General features: G+C 39.7%; 1 protein-coding gene across 1 annotated transcript in view; it reads left to right on the top strand.

Annotated features, from left to right (window-relative positions):
• LOC102913586 (NACHT, LRR and PYD domains-containing protein 1a-like) overlaps window positions 1–24,697 on the top strand; it is a 65,315-nt gene that overhangs the window by 6,000 nt on the left and 34,618 nt on the right. Inside the window, exon 2 of the mRNA XM_076543989.1 lies at window positions 21,606–23,268. Coding sequence (XP_076400104.1) covers window positions 21,606–23,268 — 1,663 coding nt within the window. The remainder of the gene's footprint in view (window positions 1–21,605; window positions 23,269–24,697) is intronic.

Genomic DNA, 24,697 nt, shown 5'->3' with positions numbered 1-24,697 from the left:
TTATTTCCTTCCTGTTGAGTGACCTTTAAATCCAATTAGGCAGTTGTTTGTAGCAGGCTTTCTTGGACTGCCAGGCCCCAAATCATGACACATAGACTTTTAACTGTGAATGCTCAGCCTTAGCTTATGCCCATTTCTTGCTAGCTCTTATAACTTAATTAAAATTTTTTCTCTTCATCCATTTTTCCTCAGAGCTTTTTACCTTTCTTACATCCTGTATGGCCTACTTTCCTACTTCCTTCATATCTGGTGTCTGGCGGCTGCCTGACTTGCTAACTCTGGGTATCTCCCTCTGTTTCTCCCTTGTTCACTCTTCTCTCTGGAACCTAGATTCTTCCTTCTACTTACTCCCTCTGTCTGCCAACTGCGCCTATCCCTCTACTGCCTATCTATTGGCCATTCAACTTTTTATTAAACCAATCAGGCCAAGCCTTATGTAGGGAAGGTGAAACAAATGTAAAACATCTTTATATAGTTAAACAAATTCAGCACAAACAAATGGAACATACCTTTACATAGTTGAAGTAATATTCCACAACAGCTATTGGCTACCACCAAGATATAACCTTTAGGGATACCTTGTCAGGCTGATTATCATGGTTCAATGGTGTCCCAACTGGATAGGTGTTTTACTTAGGTTTCCTATTGCTATGATGAAACACTATGACCAAAGAAACTTGGAGGTAGGTTTATTCAGATTATACTTCCACCTCACAGTTCATCATCAAAGGAAATCAAGCAGGATAGGGACCTGGAAGCAGGAGCTGATGCAGTGGCCATGGAGGGGTGCTGCTTACTGACTTACTCTTTGTGGTTTGCTCAGCCTGTTTTCTTATAGAATGCAGGACCACTAGCCCAGGAATGGCACCATCCACAATGAACTGGTCCCTCCCCCATCAATCACTAATTTAAAAAAATTCCTGCAGCATGCCCACAACCTGATCTTACAAAGACATTTTCTCAATTGAGGCTCCCTCTTCTCTGATGTATCTAGCTTGTGTCAAATTGACAAAAAACTAGCAAGTACAATAGGATTATTGGTTGCATTCAGGATTATTGGCTGCTTTCCACCCTTCGAAATTCACATAGTACTTTGCAGAATTAAAAAAGCCAGTTCTTGTAGATGTAACCAACCATCTTATTAAATAAGAAACACAGAATCAATGCAAAGAAGAAAGCCAAGAGATCAGAGCTAAGAGCCTTACCCGCCTGCTGCAGCTAGCCTCTTCAGCCAAGAGACCTCTCTGAAAGAGACCTACTTCCTGTCTGTTTGTCTTTATATAGTCTTTCTGTTCTGCCTTCTCATTAGTTGTAAACCCAAACACATGACTGCCTCGTAACTGCCTGTATGTACAGCCTTCCAGGTCTTCTATGGTATTAAGATTAAAGGCATGTGTCTCCAATGCTGGCTGTATCCTTAACCACACCGAGATCTACCTAGCTCTGCCTACCAAGTGCTGGGATTAAAGGCGTGCACCACGAACGCCCAGCTCTGCTATGGTTTGCTATTAGCGCTGACCCCCAGGCAACTTTATTTATTAACATATGTGGGAGCCCGTTCTGGGGTTCCTCGTGGCTTTACCCAGCAGGTCCGAATAGAGGATGATCAGGACCACGGGGCCTGAGTGCAGGTGTCTGAGATGGTCTGCACTTGGCTGTGCTGGGGGAGGAGGTCTTTTGCTCCACCCCTTGGCGTCTCTATAAAAACCCTGGACCAGAGACAGTCGGGGCCCGTTGGAATAGGTTCCAGGCCCTCTCGAGGCTATCCTTTATTTTCTATCTGTTTATCTCCGCAAGATTCTCTGCTATAAATCCTTCTATCTAATATTTCCTGCTGATCGCACTCAAGAAAACTCTGGGAAGCTGTGGGGGTGGTGGGTAAACCCCCCACAGAATGGCGCCGAACAGGGACTAAAGAAAAAAAGGGACTAAAGAAAAAAAGGGACTAAAGAAAAAAAGGGAAAAAAATAAGGGGGGACTAAAGACAAATGAGCAGGGACTAAAGACAAAGTAATAGGGACTAAAGATAAAGGAAAATAATAGTTTTAATACAGAGTTTTTGGTGAAAGTGCTGAGTCAGCCCTGCCAGTGGAAAGGCATGCCGGTGTTATGGAATATATATATTTTTATATATATATTTTTTGGTGAGGCAGGGGTTTTATCCTCAAGAGAAAAGGAAAGCGGACTGGAAGGATGTCCAATGCTGCAGCGAAATTCTCTTCTGTCAAAATTTTCTATCTTCTATCCCTTTCTCAAATTCTATCTGTGAAAAATAAGGTATAGGGTAGTAATATAGTTTAGGAAAAACTTAGAAGTGTAAGATTGTGTAGGAAAAAATAAGTAAGGCAACTAGACACAAAAACTCTCCAATTTTCTAACTTTGGGGGCTTTGAAAGCAAACTGGGGAAAAAAATCTTTCTTTGGGCTTTTCGGGTAGTAAAAAAGCTCTTCTTTGAGCTTACAGGGAAGAAAAAGTTTCCTATGGAAGCTTTTGACCTGGGGACAGCTGAAATGCCAAATCCAAGCGGCAGGTGAAAGTAATTTCTCCCTGTGGCAAAAATGGGGGTGTAAGAAGTCAAAGTTTAAAGTTGGGAAGTTTTGGGAAAAGTTGGTCTTTCTCCTGGGGAAAAAAATCTTTCTCTTAAACTATAAAGCTTTTCTTGGAAAATTTGGGGAAAAAAAAAAAACTCTCTAAAAAGCCTTAATCTTTCTCAAAAGCTCTCTTAAACTTAAAAACTAAATTTGTCCTTCTGGGAGATGACAAAAATTAGAATCACCTGAAGATATTAGTATGGGGACCACCTGTGATTAGCTCTAAGGGAAAACAACAAACCTCTTAAGACCGCAAAACCTCTAAGTTCTCTTTCAAGCTTTAACAATCCTCCCTGCAAAGCAGGAGGCTGGGACAAGTTTCTAAAAACCTCTTTTAAGCTCTGTCTCTTCAAGCTGGTAAAAGACAGTGGCTCAGAGTACCCTGAGGGAAACGCTTGGGGGAGAGTGTGGGTGAAGAGCTACAGAGAGCCCAAAAGGGCAGCAAACTTTACCTGAGAAAGGCAAAAAGCCAAGCTTTTCAGTTACAGCCGAGCTGAGGCAGCAAAGGTTTTGTTTGAGCATTTCAGAATGAAAAGGTGCTCCTAATCGTCCTATGCAAAGATTCCCTGAAACTGTTAGCATTGTATCCTCGCTTCTGAGCAAAAACCCAGAGGCGACTGGCCAGCGTCTCTGAGTTGGAGTGCATTTCGGGGATACTAGGGTTCCTGCAGTGGTAAACTTCCTGGAGCACAGAGCTGAGGCAGGAAGGTGCAGGACCGGGGGAAGATTGCTAATGAACAAAGCTAAAGCTGCTGGGAACGGCACAGTTGCCTGCTTTCTTATAAGTCCCGGGTTGATAGGTCCACAGTTGAAAAAAGAAATCTGAGAAAAAGCTTTCCTATCAGAGTAAGGACCTTTCTGGGAAAACGGTAAAGCTGGACTGTGTCTGAAGCAGTCGTGCTGCCAAGTCAGAACGCTGTCTGGGGAAAGAGTCCAGCCAGGGCAGAACAGAACTATCCAGGAGTAAAGCTTTCTTTTCTGTCAGAGAAAGCATCTCTTTGAGAAAAGCTTTGTTTCAACTGACTCCTGATGAGATGAGGGAGTGTAGCCCTGAGGGGTGATGGCCTCTGGCATAAGCTCTGTCCTTGAGCACCCAGACAAGCAAAAGCAACTCACTGGGGGACTGGGCCAGGTGAAGGCCTGATGAGGCAAAGCACCTGTCCTAATGGGAGTTTAGAAATGGCAAAAACTTCCCTTGTTAGATTTTCAGTCTGTACGCAAACCACACAGACCCCGAAAACAGACAGAAAACCCCTACCTTCAGTAGCAGAGAAAGCCACCACTGTAGTGTTGGAAACTGTTTCTGGGGTAGAGGGGATAAACTGAGACCAAATTGGATACTGTCTGGGAGAAAGACTCTGAAGAGAGAGGGGACAGATTCCTCCCCAGAAAATGCATGACCTGACAAAGCTGCTAGAGTTTGAGGCAGATTCAGGGGGAGAAAAAAAAGCCCCTACCTCCAAAGGCAGCTAACAGAGGTACAGAGCTGCAGACAGATACCTGAAGCTCTGCATCTGGGGGGTAAGGAATAAACAAAATGAAAATAAGATCAGTGGGAGAAAATCTCTCTGAAAGAGCTATGGAAAAGCTGTTGTAAATGATCTTGTTTTTCACTGACTGGCTAAGACAAGCACAAGCCCCGAGGAAAGTTGCTATCAGAAATGCCAGCCTCAATGCGCGCTAACGAGGCAGGTGTGGATCTGATCAGGGGGCCAGTGTCTGATGAAGGAGAGACACCTGTTGAAGCCAGCTGAGTGAGAGACCAGAAACCTCCCAATGTCCCATAGCTGAAAATGTAAAATGCTTGTTCAAATCTCCCATTGCAAAAGCAAAAAACTTTGTTCAAACCTCCCGGGCAAGAATTTGTAAGCAAGTCTGGTAAAAGAGAACCAGTTGACTCTCAAACCCGATAAGAACTATGGGAAATGATATATGGGACTGATATTATTATGGACTGATATAAGGGAAATGCATTCTGGGAAATGTAGTTTTTCCGCTAAAGATGGCGACATTACCCTGAAACACTTTTGTCAGCTCTAAGCTTAAAATACAGCTTTTAAAAATAAGGAGGAAAATCATCTAAGGGTTTAAGTGTCAGTTCCGATGAAAAATTGAAAGGATACGGAACTAGGTGCTTCGCGGTTTGGGGCTCCATTGGTAAAATGCCTTATTTACCCTAATAGCTGTGCAAAGTTTTTAACGGTAGTTGGATGACAACAAGCTACCTTTAAGAGCAAACAAGCCACTTTAAAATCCTTAAAACAAGGGAAAGCAGCTTATAGACTGAATTTTGTCTTAGATATGAAGAAACTTATGTTGAAATTAAAAAAGTTCTCTGCCTTGAACGAACTGCCTGCAATGAGTAATTCCTTTGCAAATCTAATAAGGAGACAAGGAAACAGACATTCAAAAAAAAAAAAAAAATGACTGCTTTATAGATGGGAAACAAACTTCAAAAAATCTAGCTGTCTTACAAAAGAGTTGCTTCACCTGAAAGTTCCTTATAAGAAATCAATGCTAAATATCACTGCTGCTAATAACATCAGGAGTTAAAGCTAATGAAGTGAAAATACTAAATCCTGAAACTCAAGTAAAATGAAAAGATCCCTGCTCGGGATTATGGAAGGGTCCTGATCCTGTGTTAATATGGGGTCGAGGACATGTTGGTGTTTTTTCACAAGAGGAGAATGAAGCTTGGTGGTTACCGGAGCGTTTGGTGTAAGGAGCGTGGAACTAAGAAAGGTCAGGTCAATGACGTTTCCTATAAAGGAACCAAAATGAAAGTGGCTCGATTAGTATTTCTGAGGTTTTGTCACTGGTTAATGCAAACAGTGAGGAATAAGAGTTCGGAGCTGTGCAACTTTTGGCTTTACTAGCTCCTTTAGAAAAATACCTTATATCACCTAATAGCTGTGCAGTATTGGTGAAGAGCTTTACAGAAGCTAAATGTGGTAATTTCACCCTCAGTGTGAAGTTTTTCGGTAGAACGAACCAAAAATACTGCTGTGATAGAGACGTTTGTTTGAATTAAAGTTCTTAGGGGAGCTATTATGAATTTGGGTGAAGGGACAGCCTCTAGTTAAAAACCGTTTACCGCTGACAGTGCATCTCTGCCGGTCCAAAAGGCTGACAGAAATGGCAACTTTGGAGTGTGGCGTCGTCCGGAGAATGTTACAATCCCCTAGCAACAAGTATCACAACTCTATAATGACAACACTCACTAAATCCCAGTGCTTTATAACAAAGCTAACTAGAAACTGGAAACTTTAGAAATGATGTACGTACTTCCTGTCTAGTTAAGAGAATCTTTCTGATAGAGATGGTGATAATAATTAAGAGTAGGAAGTAGAAAGACAAAAATAAGATATGTGAGTTTGTAAAAATGCTGTCTTGTTAGATCTGTGTTAAGAAATCTTTAGGTGTTTGCTAAGTTAGATATATGCTAATGGTAGCCTATATAAGTTTGTAAAATAGATCTATAGAGTTCCTTTAAGAATATAAGCTTGTAAGAAGTATCTAAGGTAGTCTTAAGACATGTAGTAATAAGCTTGTAAGATGCTAGTTGTAAATGTAAGTTTAAATAAGAAATAAGATGGAATGAATATAAGTATATAAGAATTAATAAGAAATATATTTGCTAAAGTAGTTCTATAGTTTCCTTAAAGTATAAATAAGTAGATGTTAATATGTGAGTTTGTAAAAATGTGTAATGTTGAGTGAGTTTATGCTTAAGCACATGTGTGAGTTTGTGAAAAAGTGTAAATGTTAAGTGTGAGTCTATTAATGTATATGGTGAAAACACCTGAGACACAGGAGATAGTGTCCTTGTAGACTGCAAGGTAGACAGTCTAAATGGTTTCAAAAGCTCCAGAAGCCGCTAAGAAGCTAAGAATGGCAGAGGCCAGAACCAGCACAAGGCATCCGCGGCTGAGATCCATGGAATATCAACGCAGCACAGAAAAACCTGAGCTAACAGCAAAAACGGTGCAGTTTAAAATATTACTATAACTAAAAAGGTCTGTCTGTGAGAACAAAAGTTGCAGAGACGCTTATTTGAACAAAAATTAACTGCAAAAAGTTTTGGTTGAAAAACATCTCTTCATATTTGGAAGTGAAAGCCTGATACCAGAATTTATTTCTTGTTTGAACTTTTTGAACTTAAAATGAGATAAAATTACAAAAACATTTTGGTTATAAATTTCTTCATATTTAGAAAGCTAGTACCAGAATTTATCATTTGAATTTTGGGATTTAAGAAATAAAAAAAAAATAGAGATTTCATTGCAATGGGACAATTTTGAGCTCACTTATAGTAATGACCTAGGAACTGTTTTCTGGAACTGAGTTAAAGTTGTAAGACGGAGAAAATTGTTAACTATATATAGCACCATATATGCTAATTCTAATGGTTCTGTTAAGAGTTTGCTTTGAGTTGTAAGATTGAGAGAATTGTGACTATGTATAGCAATATTTATGTTAACCTGTTAATGGTAATGATGAAGCTAAGGGATTCTTTAAGTTTGTAGTCGCCTTAAGAGTTTTGGTTTAGAAAGGGCTTGAGGCAGCTAAGACTGCTGTAGTCACCTTGGACCTAATTCAAAAGAGAAATGCCATCTATATCATCCTCTACTCCCATACTGGGAGGTGTAACAGCTATGGAGATTGCTGTAAGCCATTAATAGTTATTTTTTTATATATTAAGAAGGGGGGACCTGTGGGAGCCCGTTCTGGGGTTCCTCGTGGCTTTACCCAGCAGGTCCGAATAGAGGATGATCAGGACCACGGGCCTGAGTGCAGGTGTCTGAGATGGTCTGCACTTGGCTGTGCTGGGGGAGGAGGTCTTTTGCTCCACCCCTTGGCGTCTCTATAAAAACCCTGGACCAGAGACAGTCCGGGCCTGTTGGAATAGGTTCCAGGCCCTCTCGAGGCTATCCTTTATTTTCTATCTGTTTATCTCCGCAAGATTCTCCGCTATAAATCCTTCTATCTAATATTTCCTGCTGATTGCACTCAAGAAAACTCTGGGAAGCTGTGGGGGTGGTGGGTAAACGCCCCACAAACATACAAAAAAAATCACATTTCAGTACAGTTAAAATATCACCATATTTCCCCTTTTCTATTTTAATAAAAAGGAAAAAGGTTATAACTAACATAAGAAAAACTACATACAAAAGTACAATAACTATATACAATATATACAAGTAATAAATACCTAAACAATGTCTAGTCCGTTTGTATTTGACAAATTCAGAGAAAATAATTCTATTATCTATTCTATTTTAGTAAGTCCAAAATGTACCTAATTCACTTTCTATCCTAACTAGTCTTCAACTATAACTAACTAATCTTCAACTCCCTCAGAGACCCAAGAAGGAAATAATATTAGCTAACAAAAATAAAAACAGGAAGTGCATGCAAGCAACTTCCAAAAATTTATGAGTTGACAGAAACAGCCAGCTACCTGGACAGTCACCTGAGGTTTCTCTGCAGTGTTGGGGCATCATCTTCAGCCTATAGGCTTAGTGTATCTGATAGACTCATTTGTGAAGTAAGATGTACACAAGGTCAACAGTTCAACCTCACATTGGGTGAGAGCAGTTCATGTACCAGAAACACCTAAATTCCACTAGTGTCATGTCATGATTCAGGATTTTAAATTCTGGAAATTGTCGATGGTTTTTTTAATTCAGCTGTCCATTCTTCTTGGCTGTGTACATATGACTTCATCAGAGCATCCCGTTCTTCTCCACATCCCACCATTAAATGCTACTCTACTACTGAGAGGCATGAGCTTAGTTACTCTTCAAGAATAACTCTTTCAGCTGCTGTTCCATTGCACATCAGAAGCCATTGGCCCACTGCCTGTTCGGCTGCCTTCGAAGAAAAGGTCACTGTACCTTTTCTGGATTGTGAAGGCCACTTCAGGGATGGTGCCATATCATCCTGGCCTCAGAAGATTCCTTTTGATAAAGCCATAACCACACTTGTTTTGGCAAGAATCAGTAGTCTTTTGTTTCGTGTCCTGTCTGTCCTGTTTGTCAACAGTTGATTCAAGGATACTTTGTTGTCCAGTGGCTAACTTTTGCCACAATGAAAGTAACTCCGTATGCAGTTTCTTCAATGCCCATATTTTCTCTGAAGTAGATTGGTACTGCCAGGAGCCGACATGTCTCATAGTCATAACAAAAAAGAAAAATTTTCTAAGTTACTAAAACATTTTAAATGTCATATTCTGTAGATCTCTGAAGAGTTTGAAGATGACCTGTCTATCTAAAATATATCGGCTCAATTTTTAAAACATATCTAATATGACTACAAGTTCTATTGTAATGTCTAATTACTAACTTTCATTTCTTTATAACCTAATAGTTGGTAATAATAACAAACAGAAAATTGCATTACATTGTTAAATGAACAGTATAAGTACAATTAGAAATATACATATAGCATTTTCTAACAATATCAATTTCAAATTTGTATACAATATAAAACAATCTAATCCAATGTATGTAGGGAGCCGCCATTCTAAGATGGCTCTGGCTTCCTGGTAGCCTAGCTGTAAACAACTCCATATTTGGCTATGCTCTCGGAACTACCTGTCCTGTGACCTGCGCATGCATGGGTATGGTAATTGACCTTATGTCCTCAGCCTATCCCGTGGCTCCCCGTGCTTGCATTCTGGCGGGACCCAATCACAGTACGGCACGTTTGCCTGAGTCCTCATATAAGCAGCTGCAATTTAGTTCTCGGGGCCCCTCACCTTCAGCTCTCCCTTAATCAAGAGGCGCTCCAATAAAGTGTGATCTGAGAAGAATCCTCGAGTGGTGGTCGTTCTTCCTTGCTGTCCGAGGAGCTCGCCGCAAATGTAAATTATTTAAAACTAGTAATTGTCTTTTTCTTTTTTTTTAAACAAGAAACTTAAATCTAATCTCCTTTGCTTAGCCTTTTTCCTAACCCTTGACAACAACTTGTAACCAACCCCCCTAAACAATGAAAATTATCCCAGACCCAAAACCCATTAAAAAGACCAAAAAACCACCGGCCCCACACCACCTCTTTGGGAATGTGGGTGTCGTATTCTTAAAATTGCTTCCTGCTGGGTATGGGCAAAGTTATCTTTAAAATTTTCCTGAAAGAAAAATTTTAGGTTAATTGTCAAATTCTAGGAAAGGTAACTATATCCTTCATTATTATCCAGTCTGTGTATAATGCCAAAGTTCAGGGTTTATCTCAAGCCCTTATTCAAGTAGTCTTTGAGACTGGATCATCTCAGCTAGGCCTCTCAAAATTGCTCTGAGCACTTTGTAGTTCAAAGCTGATCTGTAGATGATGTTTGTCAGCTTAGTGATATTATTATTGTCCATGTGGAATTGTTGTTGTTGTGGGGCTCCATCTACTTTCTGGAGACTTCAGTTGATATTAGGCTTGGCCGTGATTTCCTGCACAAAACTGATAAGAGACTCGAACACAAAGATATAATATATATGCAGCTAATTGAAGTCTTTTTTCTAGAATTAGTTAGTACTCTATATGACCATTCATATCTTAACAAAGTTTAAAATGTATATATATGTATATATATATTAATCTTATAAATTTTGATATAAAATTTATACATTAAGAAAAGTTTAAAGAATCAGAATAGAATCAAAGAGTTGAGATTAGTAATAGGATAGTTCCTTAATTAATTTGGCTTTTCTTCTGTCCCAGAGCAGAAGATGGCTCTTTTATTCTGGCATGATACAGGGAGTTTGCATTTTCCTTTTAACAACATGCTTGAGTTTAAAGAAGGAGAGAGTCATTCTCCAACTCCAAAGTCAGCTTTAAATTTTAATTGAACTGGTACTATTAGAAGACCAATAGTGTTAGAGCAAAAAAAAAAACATTTAGGAAGACATAAAATTTTTTAGATAATATATACCCATAAGCCGTTTCACTCTGTTTCCTGAGATAGATGATTTGTCCCTTTTCTTCAGTTGTCTCATTTGTCCAGTGTTCTTCAGATTCCTTAGCCTTCATTCTCCTAAAAAACAAAAGCAAAAACCTTTCCCCAAGACTAATTTTGGGGATGTTCCTTTTTGGTAAGTTATTATCTGATTAAATGAAAAGGCATGTGTTACTGGTATAAGTTAGTTTAAATTGGATGTTCATGCTAGTTGATGGGAGAAAGCTTCTGGATCAGATATACCTTGAATCCTCCAAGTCCTGTGTCAAAAAGAGATGTTTTCAGCAATTAGGCCTTACCTTCAACTTCTAAGAGGCAACCAAGGACAGTAGCAGTAGCCTCTATTGTTTTGGGAGTCCTTTGTACTCATTTGACTAACAACTCAAAAGAAGGTTTCCCATGTATGTTACTAGTGTTTATATTAGATAATCTTTGGTTTTTTGGAAAACAACATCATCCCAAATAAAATATCTTTGTTAATGTGTATCCGTGTGTGTGTGTGTGTGTGTGTGTGTGTGTGTGTGTATAAACATGCATTGAGAAGTGCTTTATGTAATTTTAAGGACATTTAAAACAATGTGATTCCCTAAATAACATCCTTAGTGTTATTTGTCCCTCTTCCCTCTACTTCTATATTGTCCTTCCTCCCCCTCCAAGTTAAAATCCCCCAACTTTGCCGGGCGGTGGTGGCGCACGCCTTTAATTCCAGCACTCGGGAGGCAGAGGCAGGCGGATCTCTGTGAGTTCGAGGCCAGCCTGGGCTACCAAGTGAGCTCCAGGAAAGGCGCAAAGCTACACAGAGAAACCCTGTCTCGAAAAAACCAAAAAAAAAAAAAAAAAAAAAAATCCCCCAACTTCATTTTTTTTCCATTTTCCCCCTTCATAGAACCTTATCATTCTATTCCCCTCTCTAGAGCTCCTTCCCAACTCATTGTTCCTTTTCTCTTTCCTGTTTCTGCAGTGACTCCAGGTTGCATGATGTCAGAAGATTTGGAGCTAGGAACCACAAATGAGAGAGAACGTGAGTGTGCCTTCCTAGGTCTAGTTAACCACACTTAATACAATATTTTCTAGTTATATCTGTTTACATGCCAAATTCATGATTTCACTTTTTACAGTTAAATAGAATTCCATTTTGTATATGTTCCACATTTTCACTATCCATTCATCAGTTGAAGCATTTGCATTGTTTTCATTCCCTAGCTATTGTGAATAGAGAGAATATAACCATGACTGAGCAAGTTTCTGTGGAGTAGAATGTTTAGTCTTTTGAGCATATGCCAAGTAGTGGCACAGCTGGATCAGATGGTAGAACTACTTTTAGTTCATTTTTAAAATATCCAGGACACTTGGGGACAGTTTGTAATATCACCAACAGTGAATGGGGGCTCCATTTTCCTCGAATCATCTCCACATTTGTTGTCTCTTATTTTCTTAATCTTTAGCCACTCTGACTGGGGTAAAATGAAATTACAAAGTTGTTTATTTTGCATGTCCCTAGTTGCTAAGGATGATGAACACTTTCAAAGATATTTCTTGTTCAATTTTATTTATTCTTATGAGAATTCTATTCCAATCCATAGCCTATTATTTAATTGAACCATTTGTTGTTTAACTCCTTGTTTTTGAAATTCTTTATATATTCTCTACATTAATCATCTGTCAGATGTATAGATGGCAAAGATACTTTACTTACTACTCTGTGGGCCTCTTCTTCATTCAATGTATTATTTTCTAGATGTACAGAAGCTTTTTACTTTAATGAGTTCCCACGTATTCATTGTTGGACTTAATTCCTGGGCAAATGGAATCTCATTAAGAATGTCCTTTTCTACACCCATATTCTGTAGGGTACTGCCTATGTTTTCTTCTAGCAGTTTCAGTGTTCAGGTTTCATGGGTCTTTGATCCATTTGGATTTAACTTTGTGCAGGGTGACATACGAGTCTTGTTTCATTCTTCCAAATGTATGCATCCAGTTTTGCCAGAGCCATTTGTTGAAGATGTGGTCTATTATGCAGTGTACATTTTGGCATCTTTGTTTGTTATCTGATAGCTATAGTTAGGTGCATGCATATTGGAATCTTCTTCTAAAGATTAAACAGGTACATGCCTGTTTTTAAGCTGATATCAAACTGCTTTCATCGATATGGCTTGTATACACCTTGTCTTACTTAGAGTTTCTATTGCTGTGAAGAGACACCATGACCATGGCAATTCTTATGAAAGAAAACATTTCATTGAGGCTAGCTTACAGTTTCAGAGGTTTAGTCCATCGTCATCATGATGGGACAGGGTGGTCTGCAGGCAGACATACATAGTGCTTGAGAAGGTGTTGAGAGTTCTGCATCTTGATCTGAAGGATCAAGGAAGGAAGGAAGGAAGGAAGGAAGAAGGAATCTGTATCCACACTGTGCATTACTTGAGCCTAGGAGATCTGAAAGCCCACCCCCACAGTGACATAATTCCTCCAACAAGGCCACACCTATTCCAAAAAACCCACAACTCCTAATTGTGCTGCTCTCTATGGGGGCCATTTTCTTTCAAACCACCACATATGTTTGTTGAACCAACCCTGCATCTCAGTATAAAACCAATTTGATCATGGTGGATATCTTTTTCATATATGATTGTATTCAGTTTACAAGTATTTTATTAAGGATTTTTGCATCTCTGTTCATCAGGGAAATTGGCATGCAGTTTTTGGGAAATTTTTGTTTGTTTTGTTATGTTTGTATGTGTGTAGGGGGTAAGTATTAAAGTTATACTGGCTTCATAGAAGGTATTTGGAATTGATTCTATTTCTAAGGGATAGTTTTTTGTTTCATTTGAATAACTTAAGAAGGATTGTTGTAGAGCTTATTTGAGAATCTGATAGAATTCTACTGTAAATCCATCTCTGCCTGGCTGATTTCAGTCAGAAGGCTTTTTTTTTTTTTTACTGTTTCAATCTCCTTATTTGTTATTTGTCTGCTTAGGTTGTAGATCTCTTCTTGGTTTAAATTTTGGAGGCTTGGATGAATCAAGAACTTTGTGCATTTCTTTTAGATTTTCCAACTCAGGTTTTCAAGTATTTCCTGGTACCATTCTAAATTTCTTTGGTGTCTGTTATAATGTTTCCCTTTTCATTTCTGATTCTGTTCATTTGGGTCCTCTCTTTTCCCCCCCTTTTGGTTAGTTAGGACAAGGGTCTGTTAATCTTCTTTATCTGCTTAAATAACAAGCTCTTAGATTCATTGGTTCTTTGTATTGTTCTCCTTGTTTCAATTTATTCATTTCTCTCTGTTCTTTTATTACTTGCTGTCTTCTACTGGATTTGGAGTTGGTTTGTTCTTGTTTTTCAAATCTTGAGTCTCATCATTAAGTCATTTAGCTGTGCTCTTTCTGATATTTAATATAAGTATTTGGATCTATAAATTTACCTTGTAGAATTGCTTTTAACTCATCCCAGAGGTTTTGTTCTGTTGTGTTTTCATTTTTGTTTATAGATATTTTTTATTTCTTTCTTGGTTTCTTCTTTGACTTATTTGTTATTCAGTAGTGAGTAGTTTAATCTCTATGAGTTTGGAGATTTGCTACAGATTTACTTGTTGATTTTAAGTTTTATTTCATTATGGTCAGACAGGATACATTGAGGTATTTCAAATTTTCTGAATTTGTTATGACTTGTTTTTTTTTCTAGGATGTGGTTTATTTTAGAGAAACTTCCTTGGATTGCTGAGTAGAATGTGTACTCTTTGTTATTTTAGTGGAATAGTCTATAGATACCTGTCAAGTATATTTGATGTACAATATAATTTAATTCTGATGTTTTTCTGTTTAATTTTTTTGTCCAGATGAGCCATGAGTTAGAGAAAGTGGAGTATGAAATCACCTGTTATTCTTAGGCTGATGTTAGTCCGTGCTTTCATTTCAGTACTACATTTTTTCACAAAATTGAGTACACCAATGTTTGGTGCATATATTTTTAGGATTATAATGTCTTCTTGGCTAATTGTTCCCTTGATTAGAATGAAGTGTTCTTATCTATCTATCTTGATTCCTTTTAGTTTGAAGTCTATTTTTGTCAGGTACTAGGATAGCAGGACCTGCTTGCTTCCTGGTCCTAGTTGGTAGGCATATTGTTTCCATCCTTTCTCTTTAAGGTGCTGTGTAGCTGTTCTGGTTCTATGGAACCAGGTACCCTGGGAGTAGGGGTGAGAAGGTATGGAGACAATGATATAGGCTCTGGGAGATTGCAAGAAAGCTTGCTTATTCAAACAAAGGCTCTGTCATATTGGGAAATTGGTGGGCTTTTGCCTCTATAGCTGTTGTGGCATTTCTTGATTTGGCCCTGGGTCTTAAGTTGGCAGTTGTCATCTTGGGTGTCCAGTTTCAGGCTCCTCTGGGTCAAGGCATCATTGTGCATGCCACAGCTTTTTTTTACTTGATGCTTAGCCTGTTCATCTGACATGTGGACCTTATCTGCCTCAGTGCTGTCTATCTTTAAAGCCAACATGAGTAATTACAGACAACAGAAAGACTGATTTTCTTAATCCTTTCAGCCAGCCTTTTATTAGGGAACAGATGTCATTGACACTAATGAAGTTACTATTGAAAAGTGTGTGTGCTGATTATAATAATTTTGTTGTTGTTTGCTGTTGGTGCTCTTAGTCACACTGTGTGTTTCAGTAATTATGTATTTCTTCTAATGTCTCTTAGCTATGCACATTCCTCTCTTTAGTAGAAGTATTACTTCCAGTATTCTCTGCAGGGCTGGCTTGGTGGACATGAATTCTACTTGTTTGTATTGTGGAAGTCTTTCTTTCTTCTTCAACTATGACAGGTGGTTTGTATTTGTACCCATACAGTAGTCAAGGTTGTCATCCATGGTCTTTAAAATACAGAGTATATTTCTCCAGTACTTTCTGGCTTTCAAAGTTTCCATGAAACAATCAGCTATTTTTCTGATGTGTTTGCCTTCATATATGACTTGAGTTGTTTTTTTCCCCTTTGATAGCTTTCAATACCCTTTCTTTGCTCTGCATGTTCAGTGTTCTAGCTATAATATATCATGGGAAGTTTTTTTTTCTGATCCTTTCTGCAAGTGATATATGTGCTTCTTGTAATCTGTATGAGTTTGTCTTTTCTAATTTGGAGGAAGTTTTCTTTCATGATTTTGTTTAAGATCTGGTCTGTGCATTGATCAAGAGTCTTCTTCATCTATGCCTATAAATAGAAGATTTGGTATTTTCCTGGTGCCCTACACTTCATACAAGTTCATCCAGATTTTTTGTTTGTTTCTTTCTTTGTTTATTTGTTTTAATTTTTAAATATTTTTGCTTATTTGGTCTAATTTCTCTACTGAGCTTTGAATCTTGATATTCTGTCTTCTACTTGATCCATTCTATTTGTAAGGCTTTCCTTTGAATTTTCTAATTGGGTTATTAAGTTTTTCAATTTCATCTTTATTTAAGCTCAAATCTCTTCAATATTTCTATCTCTTTGTTACATTCAGTTTTCAAATATTGAATTATCTTTGTTTCATTCAGCCTTGTATTTGTGTTTTCTTATACAACACTCAGGCATTTATTCTCTTTGAGTTCATTCTCTTTAAGTTCATTGAGCTAGTTGTTATAACTTCCTTAGACTCCATACTTCTTTGATGTTTACAATTGTTCAACTAAATTCTTGATCCTTAGGGTTCATCTAGCTAGTTCTCACTGGAGAACATATCTATGGGACTATTGAATTGAGAAGTGGCAAATATTGTCTTGACCTTTCATCTTGTTATTGCAATGATACCTGGGTATGTGGGCTTCTTTTGTTGGTTCTGTTTCTGATATGAACACAGCAGTTTGGGCTGACACACAGGATGTGCCATCCAATCTCAACCTAAGGTTAGGAAAAATACAGGTGGACCAGCCTGGGCTGGGACCATGTCTGGAATTTGGGGAGGGTGCAGTCTAGGAAGAGTCAGGCAGACTCACCAGGCTGGACTAAAGTACAGGATGTGTGGGTCAAGATGAGCCTGAAGGATGGATGTGGTGTAAGTAGCCATGGGTTGATGAGTGTTACTGGGGTGTGTGTGTGCCTGGGAGCACACAGAGCAAATGTAGTTTACCTGTTTGTCTATGCCATGTGAAGGGGCTAGAGGATTGTTAGTGGAGAAGAGTCTGTGAGCCAGTGAGTCATAAAGGGAGGGAAAGAAACCAGGAGGAGGTCATGGTCCCTAGGAAGCAACTTTCAGGCCCATCAGGAATCAGAAGGAAGGGGATGCTCTGGAGAATCCAGGTATAATATTTATGTCTCCACACCACCTGGATGAGCTAAGATGTTCCTGATGACCAGGTGGGTCCCATTGGGAGGAAGAATATCTAGAAGATCAGCATCCATGGCTAGCAGCTGTGGAGTGAGCAGAGTGGAAGGGTGCTATGTCTGAGAGTGCAGGTCTAGAACAACTTTTATTTAACTGTTTAAAATTTTCATATCTTTTTATACTGTAGCTTGATCATATTCACTCATAATTCCCCTCTACTCACTCTACTAGGACACTTTCTCATCCATTGGCTTCTATCTTTATGCCCTCTATTTTTTTTTGTTTTGATGTAGTTTTTATTGTTGACTTGTTCGGTTTTTATTGTTATTTCTTTAAAAACCTCTCAATTCAATTAGTGCTGCCTAATAGAATAATGACTGATCTTTTTGGGTTGGTCTTGTGCAAGTCATGCACAAGCAGCTATTAGCTGTAGTGAGTTCTTGAGAACAACAACCATGTAACATCCAGAAAAAATATCTTGCAGCACCCCTTCCTGCCCCCGAGCTCTTTCATTCTCTCTGCCACCTTTTTTGCAATGTTCCCAGAGCCAAACACTCAACAGACACTTAATCAGCATTTTGACTATAAGTCTACATTAATTGCTGCCCACTACAGAGAGAAGCTGCTCTGGCCAAAGTTGAGTGTAGAGAGAAATCCTGCAGAGCATTGCAGCTGTCTTGAATTCAGGAGTGTTAGCAAATAGGCAATGAACTGGCCTTTGTGAATGTTACGTTTTTAATGGCTACCTTCTGTTTGAAGTGTTTAAATCTTATTCGAGTTCTTTCTAAAGGGTTTGAAGTCTCTATAAAACTTAGTTGTGAGGGAACTTGGAAAACCAAGACGTCATGTGACTGAGAATTGCTTTGGCATTTGATTCTTTAGAGGAGCTTCAGATGAGAGGTTTTGGTATGTGGAAATTGACTTGTTCAGGTATAAATTGTATAACAATAAAAAAGGTCTTTTGTGAATCATTGGTAATCAATTCATCAGAAACTGGCACTTCAAGCCAAAATTCATTCTGGAGTGACCACATTTCTTTCATGGACCTTCACAAAACCTAAAACTAACAGTTGAGAGAAACATTAATCTATGGATATAAGCATAACTATTCAGAAGGCAGATTAACAATATGTCCATTTAGCAAAACAACAGCAATAGGTCTTTTCCTAGGGTCTATAAACTCTTGAGCCATGGGCTTTAGACCTCATTACAGGCATGAATTCCTTCCTCTGGAATTCAAATCTAGTCAGAAATTCCTCAAATATAATCAGGAGGCAGATGGGTACCCTATAACCTACATGTCATTATTCCATCTGTGAGCTTGTCTCACCTGGTAGGTCAATATTGCAGCATTCAGGGTCACCATCAGATATCATGGATGACTTTCTCCTCCAGTGTCCTCATATCACCTAATACTACAAAAGTTACCAGCATGGAAGAAGTTTCATGTGTGTTCCAACTTGGAGTATCTAAGTCCTGTAACAAAATTATGTTATGTCTTCAGCAATAGGGTCTTAATTTTAGTTCTGGTAGACCACCAAGAGCAACATCAACAGGCTTTGCTATCTTTTGGAGTCTCTGCACCCTCCCTGACCATGCTTGGTATTGGGATTTCATTTAGTAACTCATGTCTTCTGAGGAAAGCACAGTGTACCCATTGCTCACCATTCACATTTATCTAAGTTATATTTTTGATTAGCTTAAAAACTGGTGTGTTACCATAGTGTCTTTCATAATTGTTAGTTTGGTTTACCCATCCCACCCACTCCTCTCCCCTGTCACACAATCCCTACCCTCACTTCAACCTTGAATCACTTAAACCTCACTTAAACATTTTCAATCACAATGGTTATACTCTGTCTACACCCCTTAAGGCCTATTACCCTAACCCTCTCTTGGGCTCATTATAACTTCCAGACCTCTAGAGACACTCCAAATAAGTTTCACATGGTCCCAGATCTAGATGAAAAGCTACAGGCAATTAATGGCTGCTGAGAGAGAGAGACCCAGTCTTTTCCAGAGATGGGTTCCTCATAGGTTATCCAATCCCACGTGGTCAACATTAAATATATAACAGCAACACTACATAGACTCAGCACAATGTGTGTGTGCATGTATATATGTATATATGTATGTATGATGTATGGATGTAACAATCATTAAAGAAGAAAATGTGAATTTGAGAGGGAAGTAGGGGACACAGGAGGAGTTGGAAGGGAGATTAAGTGGGTAGAAATGTTGTAAACGTGGTATGGATGTAGGAAATTCTCAAATTTTAACTCAAAAGAAACTTTAAAATAACAAATTAAGCATAGAAATCTAAATATATGGACCATATACATAATATATGATCATATGTCATATGATCCACATATGACAGAGAAATGTACCATTTGTCTCTTTGGGCATGGTTACCTCACTAAGTAGGATATTTCCCATTTCCATCCATTTTCTGTGGATTTTATAATTGGCCTTTTTTTCTGTCTATATGTGTGGTATGTGTGGTATGCATATATTTGTGTGTGTATCTTTGCATGTGTTGATGCATACATGTGTGGGCATTTGCACTGTGTGTGCTTATGAGCGCCCTAAATTGAGGTCTGCAATCTTTCTCAGTTGCTCTCCAGTATTCATTGAGGCAGAGGCTTTCATCCATGCCCAGAGCTTGTCAGTGGAGCAAGTCTAGCTAGCCATCTTGTTCCATAGATTCTCTGTCTCAGCTTTCTGAGTTTGAAATAACAAGGAGCCACAATGCAAATGCATCATGTACAGGGGTTCTTGGGATCAAAATTCTAGTCCACATGCTTTTTCTTCAAACTCATTAACTTGCTTCTCCAAATGATTTTAAAGTGCAGCAGAACTAAGGAGGACTTAGATGTGTGCGTGGTAACAGATACATCCTAGCTGAGAGGTCTTGGAAAGCACAGTCTAGGAAGAGCTGAGCCCTCTCTTGGAACCTCAGGAAGATATGACCTGAGCCAGGCAGACCTTGGCCACAGTCATGAGTGGTCAGCACACTACACTCAGGAGATATTAGATGATATCCTACAGAAGACAATAAGAGCAGATCTATATATCCTGATTTCAGATGCAAGTTGACCCTTGAAGCCAGTTTCTCAAGAGTTAATTGTGTGAACTGATGCTACATTCTGTGCTCTCCCCAAATTTTCTTTAGCACCTTGGCCAAGGCAGGACAGACAGCAGCCTTGTACTTTGAGTAGCCTGAGGTGCTGAGGGATGAACTTGGATTCTGGTTCATGGGGCATTCTCCTATCTGTCTTATCTTGAGTTGCTTCCAAAGAAGATGCTGAGATGAGGTTTGTATTCATGTCAGAAACTTGAGAGAACACTCCTCAGATGCACTAGTTGAAGAATGGAGGAGTAGGGCATGAGGGGGAATCCAGCAAAGTGTGGTGGTGTGTGAATGGTAGAGCAGGTTACATCAAGAGCAAGTGTATTAGTTCATTTTTGATTGCCAGTAGAGGAAACAGAGACTGGGTAACTTTTTGTTGTTGTTGCTATTGCTGCCGTTGTTTTTGTTTGTTTGCTTGTTTGATTGATTGAATGATTGATTGAGTGATTGATTGATTGATTGATTGATTCATTGACTGATTGTAGGCCAGGATGTTTCCAAACTCACTATATAGAAAAGCTGGCCCTGAGCTCCTGAGTCTCCTGCCTCTGTCTATGGAGGGATGAGCTATAGGTGTACACCATAGTGCTTGGTAGCTTTTTGGTTGTTTGTTTGTTTGGTTGGTTTTTGTTTGTTTGTTTTAGAAGTTCTATATTTAACTACAGTTATGGAGTCTGGAAGTCCAAGACTAGAGACTACAACTGCTCTGCTTAAGAGAAAAAAGTACACTGCAAACAGGTGCCTGCAGGAGAGAAAGAGAACTCCATCCTATAACAGCTTGTCCATTCCCAGAAGAAGAGTATTGATTAATTATTAAGGGACCTGCTCCCAAGACTCCAAACACTTGTACTAGAACCTTGTCCCTATACTGATACACTGTAAACTGAGTTTCAATGTTAGTTTCAACATGAGTTTCAGTGGAGACAAACAAAATCTAAGTAGTAGTCCAAACAAGGCATGTTGTTACCAATAATATCTGGAAGGTGATACAAAACATTCCTGGGGTTGCCAGGCCTAGGACAGGGGAACAAGTTGATGTCCTGAGACATAAACTCTAAAGCATCCCAAGACTATCCCTTCAGAACAACAATTGCTAAACTTACAGAATGATGTTGTCAGGACTGTAATGGAGGAGGTCAATGGGATCTGTTAGGAGCAGACATATGCTCCACCATCTGTAATCTCCTCAGTACTCCATGACCTCCTAGAGGGAAAGACCACAGTCCCCAGATTACAGATGTGAAAGCACAAGCACAGTGGAGCTATGAGATCATCCCACAGATTGAATGAGGACTGAGTTGTGTCTGTGAATTTACCTTTTATTCTCAACTACTAGAATAAATATGACACAGAATACATCAATAAATATCTAAAGTGTGAATGAAATTATACAGCATTATTATTAATTGGTCAAGTAAAGACTTGAACTAGATTCTTCTACTCTAAAGTTCACATTCTTTGCACCTAACTGTCCAGAATATCCCAGCACCCACAGACAGTCTGTTGTACAGCTGAGACAGATGTCTAAATTTATCCTGTTGTTGAAGGGTAGAAGGAAGAGAGAAAGGAATGAAAGAACAAACAACACGGAGTTTACTTACGCTCCATCTTTCTTCCCTAATTTATGATTCATTTCAGAAATACATCAGAATGAAGGAAGAGAGGTTCTTTACCACACTGAGTCCTGGAAAACAGAGGGTTTGCTGCAAAATTTCACACAGCTACTACTTCTACAAAAACCTTGCCAAAGAGGTCAGGAGACTTTGGTCAGGAAAAGCTGGCATCAATGTGTAGCAGAAGAGAGGGGAAATCTGATTAGGATCCAAGACTTATTTTGTCCAAGCCCAGATACACAGGAAGAGCCTCAACTAGTCATATTAGAAGGAGCTCCTGGGATTGGGAAGTCAATGCTGGCCAGGCAGGTGAGGAGAGCATGGGAGGAAGGCCAGCTCTACAGGGATCGCTTCCAGCATGTGTTCTACTTCAGCTGCAGAGAGCTGGCCCAGTGCAAACAGCTGAGTCTAGCTGAGCTCATAGCAAAAGACCAGGCTGTGCCCACAGCTCCCATTAGGCAGATCCTGTCTCACCCTGAGAAGCTGCTCTTCATCCTGGATGGCATAGATGAGCCAGCATGGGTCTTGGAAGAGAAGAACTCCAAGTTCTGCCTGCACTTGAGCCAGTCACAGCCTGTGTGCTCACTGCTGGCCAGTTTGCTGGGGAAATATATCCTTCCTGAGGCTTCCTTGCTGCTCACAGCTCGGACCACAGCTCTACGGAAGCTCATTCCTTCTTTCAAGCAGCCTTGTCTAGTAGAAGTTCTGGGTTTCTCCAAGTCTGGATGGAAGAAATATATTTTTAAATATTTCACAGAGAAAAGAGAAGCAATTAAAGCTTTTAGCTTGGTTAAGTCAAACCCAGTGCTCTCAACACTGTGTGTGATACCCTGGGTGTCCTGGCTGGTCTGCACTTGCCTGAAGCAGCAGATGGAAGAAGGGGGAGACATCTCCTTGACCTCACAGACCACCACAGCCCTCTGCCTGAAATACCTTTCCCAAACTTTCCCAGTTCCTACCTTGGGGTTCCAGCTCAGAGCTCTCTGCTCACTGGCTGCCGAAGGGATCTGCAGAAGAAAGACCCTGTTCAGTGAGAGAGATCTCTGGGAACAAGGGTTAACTGAGAATGCCACTGACACTTTCCTGAAGATAGGTGTCCTTCAAAAGCAGTCCAGCTCTCTGATCTATAGCTTCTCCCAGGTGTGTCTTCAGGAGTTCTTTGCAGCGATATCCTACATCTTGCGTTATAATGAGGAGAGAAGTGGTTATATGGAAATCTTCAGTATTGTGGAAACACTGAAGAAAGTGTATGGGAGACATGACCTGTTTGAAGCACCTACTGTGCACTTCATATTTGGTCTTTTGAGTGAACAAGGAATAAGAGAAATGGAGAGGATCTTTGCCATCAAGTTTCTTTGGGAGACAAAGTTACATCTGCAATATCACATCCTAGAGGAAACTCTATACCATCAAACATATTCTCTGGGTTTACTCCACTGTCTGTATGAGATTCAGGATAAGGAGTTCCTGACAGATGTGATGCACAATTATGGAGAAACAAGGGTGCATACCCCAATGGATATGGGACACCCAGTGTTCCAGACAAACATAAAGTACCTGGTGGTCCAAACAGATGTGGAGCTTATGGTGGTCACTTTCTGCATTAAGTTCTGCAACAATGTGAAGAGGCTTCAGCTGAATAGGGGTGGACAGCAGGGACCAACCCTGACAGCCCCCACGATGGTTCTGTGAGTATATAGATAGAGCCGTCTCTTCAGATTCCCTTTGGATCTCCTGAGCACACATGTTCTGAGCATCAGCAGCACTCTTAGCTGGCTCCAAGGCAGCAGGATAGAGATCACCAGTGACATCTAACTGCTGAATCTGACCACCTTTCTCTATTTGCCTCTGTGTGCCTGACTATGTGATGGGCTATGAGCATTTATCTCTCCCTATGCCTTGGCAAGGGCCACCTACCTTCTTGATCCAAACGTTCTTTACCCTTCACAAGGTTCAAATGTCCCATAGTGACTGAACCTCTCTCTTACCATGCTTTCTCTCTGAGAGACTGCTCATCAGCTCATACAGGCATCATCCCCTGTCCCATGATAGTGACCTTACCCCTAAGATTTTGACACCATCACCTCAAGTTCCTATGTGTGAGAGTCTCTTGTATAATATTAGTGGAACCAGCCTTAATATTATACATCCCAGGGGCTCAGGAGAGAGAACTACTGACGGCGAGGACTATTATCAGGAAATATAATCTCAGCACACCGAGTTCTATAGTCCACTTGCTTTAATTCCTCTGGCATAACATCCTTTATACACAGCTTCAGTTCTGTTCTCATGTCTAGCTCCTTTCTTGCCTGATTTCTCTATATTTATCCACTGTCCCTTCTAGGTTCTATCTTAATTCCTTCATCTAGTTCTGCCCCTTCTAGGTTCTCATCCATCTTGTTCCTTCCCATATCATCTCCTCTCCCGTCTCCTCTCTCCTCTTCTCGTTCTACCTCATCTTGTTCTTTCTCATCTTCCATCTCGTTCCTCTTGTCCTCTCTTCTAGCCCTTCAATCTAGTTCTTCCCCATCTCAGTTCGTTCCTCTCAAGTTCTTACCCATCTAATTCTTCCATTCTCTTCTCTCTTCTCTGTCCTCTCGTGCCCTGGGAGTCCTGGTATATATACACTTACAAGCAGTATTCCCTTAGCAGTGCAAAACCAGGCTTCCAGGGTCAAATGGAGGGGTGATAAGAATCACACAGGGAGGCAATAACCATTAATTATCACTTGCAACCCCAAAGGGAAGTGACCAATGGGGAAATGAATTAACTAAAGGCTAAATTCAGGTAATATCTAAGAAGAGGGTTCTTATGTGCTCAACTATAATCTTAAACATGGTTGGTAGAAAGTGTTAAGAATCTATAAGTTGCTAGGTCAATGGGAGAAATAAAACTGTCTTCTTTTTTCCTGTAGCTCCTGTCTGTCCAAGCTATCTGCCATTTTTCTGCAGGGTGGGGGAAAGTGTGCTCAGTTGCTAGGCAACCTGTGTACAGCTAGATGCCTCTAGTGATAGTTAAAGGGAGATCTGGAACTGGTGGTAAGGTTTGGGAAAAGAGGAAGTAAGGCTTAATTGGCACATCTGCCAGGCCTTCTCAAACAGGTAGCCTGGATGCTTA

The sequence above is a fragment of the Peromyscus maniculatus genome, chromosome 8 (genome assembly GCF_049852395.1).
Source record: "Peromyscus maniculatus bairdii isolate BWxNUB_F1_BW_parent chromosome 8, HU_Pman_BW_mat_3.1, whole genome shotgun sequence".
NCBI classification, from domain to species: domain Eukaryota; kingdom Metazoa; phylum Chordata; class Mammalia; order Rodentia; family Cricetidae; genus Peromyscus; species Peromyscus maniculatus.
This window is presented reverse-complemented; position numbering and strand designations above follow the sequence as displayed.